Here is a 9,369-nt window from a genome sequence, read left to right on the forward strand (position 1 = left end):
AGAAGTGTAGTAACAGTTGTTTTTCAAATAGCTTTTCGTGCCGAAAAGCATGTCAAAAATATTTTTTTATTTTTTAAAAAATAGTTTTTGATATCAGCACATTAAAATGATCCAAAAAATACAAACTACACTTAATTTTAATAAAAAAAAAATTTGAAAATTTTTAAAAAATAGATTTGACCGCAATACCAAACAGACACGTAAACTTGTACCTAGCTGAGGTAAACTACATCAGCCACAATCAATAAAGTGAAGGCAGTTGGCTGATTTCTGCTCTAACCGTCACTTCAATAGACATAATCAACAGGCAAATCATTCGCATTTTCAAGGACAAAATTAATACGCAACCTTCAGGCTAATGACTTCATGATTCATTTGATGCATGACGTTCAAGACATAAAAAAAAAAGAAGTTTATTTAATTAATTAAGAATTTAGTTGATTTGATATTAGAATTAGAACGAGTTGAATAAAAAATAAAGAAAAAAAACTTAATATTATTCAGGTTGATTTGATAAAAAATCTGTTATAATTAATTAATTAAATAATTTTTTTTATTAAAATAATATTATTTTAATTTTAAAAAATAATTAATTCAAACAACTCAATAACTTGATCAAAATCCAAAATCATCTTCGACCGAGTCAGCCATCCAGGTCCGAAAACTATGGTTTTAGGTGACGAATTTGATTCCCTGGTTTCATCCAAGAACAAGCCGCAATCATTGTGACTTTAGCATTCATTGGATAATCACAGGCTATAGTTTTAGGCATTATGGAATTGTTTATATTGACTGGTTAAGGCATAAATTCAATTCTTGTTTTTTACAATATGTAAGAGAAGGGAAGCGAATCGTTCGTTGGCACGTAGAATATATCCGTGCTTGGCATTAGATAGAGTAAAAAGTTTTTGCAAGCCAAAAATAATATATATACACTAAAGGATTTTCTCAATGTGTTATTTGATATGAAAAAATCAGCTATAAATTAAAATTTCGATGTATGTATTTAATTGAGTGAAATAAAAATTATTTGTGTTAATAAATAATATAAAAAGTTGTTAACTACAACTAAAAATTAAAATTAAAAAATAATAAGATAGATGTAATTAAAAAAAAAATTGATCACGTAACATGGGTCATGTACCTGATTATATTTAATAATTTTATTTTTAAAAACTAATATTTTATTTAATAAAGGATAAAAAAAATACATGCTTAAGAAAGCGATTGAATCAAACTAAAGAAAAAAAAAATTAAGTAGGCTATACAAAAAGAATATTGTCTAATACATAAAAAAAAAAAAACATTGAAATCTTATTCTTAAACTAAATAAAAAATAAATTGTATTACATAAAAAAAAAACATCTTAAAAATTTGTTACAAATATGTTGAAATTGTTAAAAAAAAAAGCAAAAAAAATCAATAAAAAAAAGAAAAAATTGATAGAAAAAAAAATAAAATGACAAAAAAACACCAAAAAAGGCTTTGCCCTGGGTGACCCAACGTGATTAGGCGTACTCACTTTTAAAAAAAAAAAATCAAAGGGGCAACTGACCTTGCACCCATTCTTTTTTTTTTTTAGGTGACAAGTCAGTTGTTTTTAACCAGATTTTGACTTTATTATAGCTGAAAAATCAAGGGGGAAGAATTGTTTTATCTAGAAACTCATTTTCAATTTTTTTTTACCATAAATACTTATAAAGCACTTTATAAAACCTTGATAAACCAGTAAATGACCTTAAATAACCCAAGAACAAATCCACAAACCCAAAATCAACATGAAATTAAAAAATCTTCTAGAACTCAAATCTACCATTTTAAATGATGGGAAAGCCAAATAACACCTAGGCAAAACTTCCTTTATTGAAATCAAAATTGATATTTTTCGTGGCCTAAATCACTAATTTTTATGTCTACCATTAGAATCCAATGACACTCTTTCTTATCTCTCAAACCAGGGGCTCAAAACTAAGGAAAATAAAGTTATGAACCACAATTGATAATTCTAAAGATAAAAGGATTGAAAGGAAATAAATTGAAAATTATTAATACCAAAATGAACTTTTAATGCAAACTTTGAAGGAGCCACCATGTTTTCCTGCCTCTTACACCTTGGTCTTGCATTTTTTAATTTTTCTTTGATTCAACAAACCAGACCCAGTTTGCCATCAATTTGACAACACAAGAACTAAATCAAGGAGAAAAAACTTGGATGGCCAAAATGAAAAATAATTATCGTAGGAGTCCATAGTGAATTGTGAGAGAAGCTATAGGGCGTGGGGAACAATATTCAGCCTGTGTTTGATAGTGTTTTCTGCTATCTATTAATTTGACATGTTCTCTACGACGGGTTGAATACTTTTTTTCAATGTAAAAGAGTGAATATGTAAGCGTTTACAACGTGTTTTTGAACACAAATAAAAAATCATATACATATATTTAATTAAAAAAAATGAGAATTATTTTGCAATAATAAATGTAAAAAAAAGTTGTAAATAATAAATAACTACTGAATTGAAAAGTTGAGAGATAGAAAAATGTCAAGATATATTATACATGAACTATAAACTGGGTTGTGTTCACTAATTTTTTTTACTGAAATATTTTTTTTATTGAATCTGATAATTATAAAAAAATGAAAGAAAACGGGCAACATCAATCTTTTTTTTAGTGTAAAAAACAAATCCAATTAAGCATCATTAAATTATTGAGTCAATAATATATTATATTGACATGGCGTTTCTTATTTTATCTAAATTAATGAGAAATTAAATAAAGTAATTTATTCTCGCGCATTATATCGTTTAATGTATTCTGTTAGTCGTTGCCGTTATCATGTTATGACGACGGCTACCATCTGTCCATTATTTTATAATTTATTATTGTATAACCATCATTATTGCTATCTCAATTTATGTTGTTGCCATGGTGCTATCACTTCATTATCGATCGTGGATTAAATTATGTAATTATTATTATTCTTTATATTTCTATAACCAATTAACAGTATATTAATATATTTTTTAAAATTAAGTTTGTATACTTGTTTTCACACTCTTATGTTAAAAAATAAATAATTTTTCAAAAAATAATAAACTAGCAGGATAAAACAGTTTTTTCATTTTCTAAGAACAAAAAATAAAAAAACATGAAATGGCACTAGATGGGTCCTTAACTATGCTATATGTTTTTTTATATATATTATTATTATTAGAATGGTTAGAATTTTTTTTCAACCAACCAACTTACTTCTCAGTCAAAATAGTTATGTTGTAGAATTAAAATCTTAAATATACGCAATGGCTCTTAAATTATTTTCAGTTTTTCACCATATAATATTGCGGGGCTGTAAGAAAAAAGCTAGCCGATCCACTGAGCAGACTTTGCATTAACAACTTGTATATATATAAAAAATGCAAACAAATATATAGTCAAATTATTGGGCCATAGTTTCCAATTTGGAACACCGTACACTGCTAGGTTCTTTCCGACGAGAGGGTCTGCTTCTACAAAACTGCGTTGTGTTGATTACAATATTGTTTTTGAATTTGAATGAACTGATACGGCATCGTGTCATGTTTAGTTATCAATCACGCATGCAAAAGGATGCTTTGAATATCCAGATCTTGGGGTTAATTAGGAGCAAAAAATATTCAAAAAAAAGAGAGAAAGAAAAGAAAAGTAATCAACGGCCAAGTTACTTAAAAAAGGAGTGGCAACGAAAGCAACCCTTTCCCAGGTCAAACCTTATCCAGACATCTTGCTAATGGAAAGGGATGTCTAAGTATACATGCCACCGGCTTTTATTTCCCGTCTACTTTATTTTTTTCAAAGACCAAGTTTATAACACGTCAGCAGCGCTGCCCTTTTCTTTGAAGTGTTTTAGTCTTTCTTATATGATTAAGAAGGCGTTGAGATTCAGAATAGTCTAAAAAGGACAGTCCTAAATAATTACACACACTGTGTTTTGATCTTCTACCTAGACATTCTAGTGGCTGATCTTGTTTGTTTTTCCAATACTCGTACGTATTCTTCGATCTCTTTCAAGTTCTTTCACTGCTGATCAGAGGTTATTTGTGGAGATGAAGTGCACCTTACTAGTTCCACTTTCGTATCTCCGCCGTGGATCGATATCGGTGGCCATAGTTTGGTGTATATTGGGTGTATTCCACGATGATATACGGTGCCGAAACCCCAACATGTGCAGAAGCAGGACAGCATGGAGAGGAAAAGTGCTGCCGCCGAGCTTGGAGACATGCAATTGAAGATATAGCGGCTAGCGGCTAGCTAGCCATGCAGTAATCGTAAAACGTGTTCGATCCTGCAACGCCATCCAAACTTCCAAGTTGTAAAGAAAATAGTTTAGTTAAATTTGCTATTATATTTTAAGTTCAATTCTTAATATAATATTATTATAAACTTAATTACTTTCTAAGTATAAAATAATTTTTAATCATTAGATATTTGTATGCATGTAGATGAAAATGCACTCCATTTAACAACCACTTACGTGACTTTTTTTTTATTACTCATTTTTAATTAATCAATTTGAAGTTTTATAAGAATATACTTTCTTCAATTTAAATATAAATATTAACTAAAATGATGGATTAAATTGCCTGTTTGGAGTGTACTTTCTTTTCGTATTGAAATGTATTAAATGATATTTTTTTATTTTTTAAAAATTATTTTTAAAATTAATGCATCAAAACGATCAAAAATATACCAAAAAAATTAATTTTAATAAAAAAAATTAATTTTTTTTAAAAAACACAAATACAACCACGTTTCTTTAAAAATATCATCTAAACTATAAAATCAAGTTAAGTGTAATCAGGCTGGTAAAATAAATTAAAAATTGTTTCTAAAATACAATGATAAACTGAATTATTTTCGGGTTTCAGAATGAAAGCCAGCAAAGTAGAGTGGATGATAACTAGGATAGTACTAGCTAGTGCGCACCAAGAATGGATACTTGCCATCATGCAGGGCACAATAATATACGGAGGGTCCTGAGTTTGGACCTTATCTAAGACATAATAAAACTTAAGGCCCACACCAAGCCCATCATCAAAAAGCCTGTTTCAATTCAAAATCAAGGCACGCATGGAAAGGAAAAGCTTACTCCGACGCTTTTCAGAAGCGCGTGCTTTTCCTTACAAACCGACAAGCAGCCGTGTGATTCAAACCCGAGATGATTCCTCACCTGGATCGTGCCCGCATGAGAGGAGGACACCTAGATTAACTGATTTACTTGACGCACGCGCCACTGCGATTGAGCGTGTTTTCTCCACAATTCAGAAATACATGCTGGCATTGAAGAATTCTTCCATTTCCCATTGACAAGTCACCCAATTATTAATTGCAAAAGTAAGAGCGCGCCGAGACGGTAACAAAATTTTGAAGGCAACTGGCACTACTTCTTACATGTGAGTGGATAATTTTGATTTCAAACAAGGCAGCAAATCTTCAGTTGTAATAATAATTTAAACGCTACCCTGCCCAAGTAAGGAGTGGAGAACAGACTGCGCACCTCGGATTTATAGTAAAAGAATTCCCAAAATCCAATCCCTCAAAGTAATTGTGTCATTTATAGCAGCAAATTACAGCCTCATGCATGTATTTTGTACCTTACCTTGCTGATTTGGAAACTACGACACCGTTTGTCCATAGCCCTTTACAAAAAACAGATCTTGGTTTGCATTATAGCCAGGTTGTCTTCCATATTCGAACTTTAACACAAAATAAGATACCCCTCCCTCTCTCTCACACAGTATTATTGTATGGATTCTTGATTTTTCTCTCTCCAAATTTAATTTAGATAACAAGAACTTGCTCAAACCCACAAATGCTTCCACTCTTTTCCTCCCACATTATATAATCTCTTGGACACCAACTATGATACCTCATCTTTCTCTCTCTAAGCCTCACAACAAGACAAACCTTTCGCTTTGGTTTCCTCATCAGATCTCTTTATCTTACAGTACAGACACCACCCTACATGTATAAAAAAAACCCTCCGCAGATAAAATGCCACCGCTGACCACCACCGCCACCACCACCGCCACGTGAACATTCTTCACCCACAAACAAAACAACCCATAGCACGTGTACTCTCTTGTTGTTAGTTTTACTAAATGAGGTGCAAAAAACACCCGGGCGACCTCAGCAGCGGCGTGGGCGTATGCGCCTCTTGCCTCCGAGAACGCTTATTTGCATTAATCGCCGCCCAGGCTCAAATACAGCAGCAGCAGCAAATAACACAATTCGCAAAGTCACGTAACCATCACCATTCACGCGCCGCTGCGGTAGTAGATGAAAGCCGTAAATCAGATTCTAACTCTCAATATCTACAACAACCACCTCCACCTCTGATATTTCCTCGCTCTGTCTCTCCTTACGTTGCTCGCCGTAAATCCGACTCCTCCTCCTCCTGGTCCAACCACAACCACCACCATAACCTCCGTTTCTACAGCACTCCTCAGGTGGGCCCTACCTACACCACCCCTTCCTCAACCACAACAACCGCGGCGTACAAGAAGCAAAGCCAAAAATTCTCGCTTTTTTCTAATTTATTCAGCTCCAGATCCGACAAATTCAAAACAGACTCGACTGGCTGCCGTGATTCTATCGAGCCACCATCTTCTTCTTCGCCTTCCTGGTTCTCGATGGTCTTCTTCGGTCGTCGGAGAAAGCAATCAAGGCAAGTGCCCATGGAATATTCCGGCACGGTTAGCGGAGAGCCTCGCCAGAGGTTGGATCGAGGAATGTCGCCAGCGAGAGGTGCGGATTCCGACAAGGATTGCGAGAATTGCGACCGGTCACCGTCAGGGAGCGGCTGCTCGTCAGAGTCGTCGCCGGGGTGGAAAAGGACAGCAGTAGCGTCGGGTGTGATGCGGCGGGGGAAGGCGGGACACGCTAGGAACGTGTCTGGATTGGCGTTTTGTTTGAGTCCTCTTGTCAGGGCGAGCCCTAAACGGAATTGGAACCAGAAAGGAGGATTGCCGCCTGAATTGGGATATTCTGGTGAGGTTAGGGCTCCTGTGAGGCCGCATCTGTCCACCGCGGCGTCGTTTTGCGCGAACCGATCGAGGAAGCTTGCAGATTTTGGTAGAGTCAATCATAACCGTTGAGAGCGATGACTCGTTCGCCCGCTTGATTTGACCAGAGTGGTGATTTATTTCGAGTTACGGTTTTGCCCCCTCCAAATTTGCAGTTTATATATATGATTCTGCGTTTGCTCTATGTTGTATGATTGACAAGTTAAATTATAGTGTAAGGGGAAGGGAAAAACACAAAAGAAAAAAGAAAAAAATATCAAGAATATATCTGGTTCTTCGCATATATTACTGATGTTTATTATTATCATAAACAAGAAATATTTTTTGTTGTAGAGTTTGTGAATTTATTTTAATGTATAGTGAAATTAGACACATTCTTCTTCATTGGCTTTCTCACTTGATGATCTTTTTTTTGTGGATTAAGATTATACTTAGTGGATTATGAATTTCTCCTCTCGCTCATTTTCTGTGGACATGGTTGTTCTGTTTGGATGTGTTCACTTTTGTGCACTGGGATTTTGATGAAGTTGGGGATGATAGTTATGTCTCTTGTAAGCGTTGCTAATACACATCTAGTTTGTTTTGAAGCATAATTACAGTTGTTATTTTAAAATAATATATATTTTTTTATTTTTAAAAAAATATTTTTAATATCAATATATTAAAAATAATCTAAAAATATTAAAAAAAAATAATTTAGAGTAAAGAAAAAAATAAAAATAAAAATTAATTTTTTTTTAAAAGCATTTGTGAAATATAAAATTAAACAGGGTTATCAATGACATAATTTCCTTATTTTCCCTTTTTTACATAGCTGGGTAGAATTTTCTTTGTGGAGTTCTTTGGGTTAATAAGCAATTATATTTTAAAAAAAACTAATATGGTCTTTTTTATTATTTATTAGAAAAAAAATAGATATAATCCTAAACAAAAAAAATTTTGTTAATTAGATTTTAGAGGTGTTTTAAAAAAAAATGTTATTGTGATTGTAAGAAAAAATATTAAAATAATATATTTTTTATTTTTTTAATATTAACATAAAATATTAAACAAATATTAATTTAAAATAAAAAAATTTAAAATCTTTCAAAAATATTTTTAAAATACAAAATAAATAAACAGAGCATTCATCAAAGCTGGCGAACAATTTTTTTTACCATTTATGAGACATGATGCTTAGTACTTCAAAAATAAGCGCACCGTTTTATTCCTGCCATTTGATTTGACATTTCTTTTAATGGTCAGTTGAAGCATTTAATAAATATTGGCATGTAATAAATATGCTGTGGTAAGTTTTAATTCACATGCAAGTCAATTTCACGATGAAATATCTTAAATATTCAGATCGCTATCATTTTTAACTATCTTTTGATCACAAGATTTATCAAAGTAATCAACATTTAACCCCTACCTGTATTGTTTAATACCACTACACCAGCAGCAGCAACACTAGGTCTAAAAACATTTCAGGCCAAATGGGAAAGGCATCCATTTTTTCTTGACAGGCATATAAATTAGTGAGTGAGTGATGTTTCTGTTCCCCACTAGAAATACACGAAACATGCAGATCGGTGGGTAGTCTGAGTGGTTGAAAAGGTTGATGAAGAAGAAGAAATGGATTAAGAATGAGGTGTCAATGCATCCAATTTCATCCATCTTTGGTGGGTGGTAGAACCCACACGTTGCATGTATTACAGTCTACTAAAAGGATTCAATATTTCTGTTACTGTTTACATAAATACAAAGTATCGTGGATCTAAGCAGTTTAATGACAATTCAACCCTTGACACAAAGGGTTGTAATAGCAGCAAGGAGGGGATGGGGTTGTCTTTTTTTTTTTTTTTCTTTGCTAGGATGCATTTGATATTAAAAAAATGGTTGGAGAGAAAATTGTTAGCATAAATATTGGCGAGGCTGCAAGCCATGGGAAGAGGGCACCTAGCAAAAGGCCCGATTGGCTATGGCAACCCCGGTGTCACATGACGCTTGGGAAAACTTGAGCACCACCTGGTGCTTCAGCGGCTCTAATGCAAGGGGCAGACCCAAGCGCCACTTAGCGTGTAAGTATTGGCAAAAGGCCCAATTAGCTATGGCAGCCAACCGCCATGTGGCGCAAAAGCAAACCAAGCGTAGCATGGTGCTTTCCATTGTTATTGTAATATTATTACTTGTAATAAAAGTAGTATTATTTCTACCATAACTGATAATATTTTTAGTAGTCATACTATTAATTATAAATAAAATAATAATATTTATAGCACAAATACAACTACTTTTTATATGAATATTTTAAACTTTAATAACAATA

General features: G+C 33.0%; 1 protein-coding gene across 1 annotated transcript; it reads left to right on the forward strand.

Moving 5' to 3' along the window:
- Positions 1-5,716: 5,716 nt before the first annotated feature.
- Positions 5,717-7,393, forward strand: LOC118042275 (uncharacterized). The gene has a single exon (XM_035049900.2). The coding sequence runs from the start codon at positions 6,138-6,140 to the stop codon at positions 7,131-7,133; it is 996 nt and encodes a 331-aa protein (XP_034905791.1). The 5' UTR covers positions 5,717-6,137; the 3' UTR covers positions 7,134-7,393.
- The last annotated feature ends 1,976 nt before the right edge of the window (positions 7,394-9,369 follow it).

Source organism: Populus alba, chromosome 2, assembly GCF_005239225.2.
Source record: "Populus alba chromosome 2, ASM523922v2, whole genome shotgun sequence".
NCBI lineage: Eukaryota > Viridiplantae > Streptophyta > Magnoliopsida > Malpighiales > Salicaceae > Populus > Populus alba.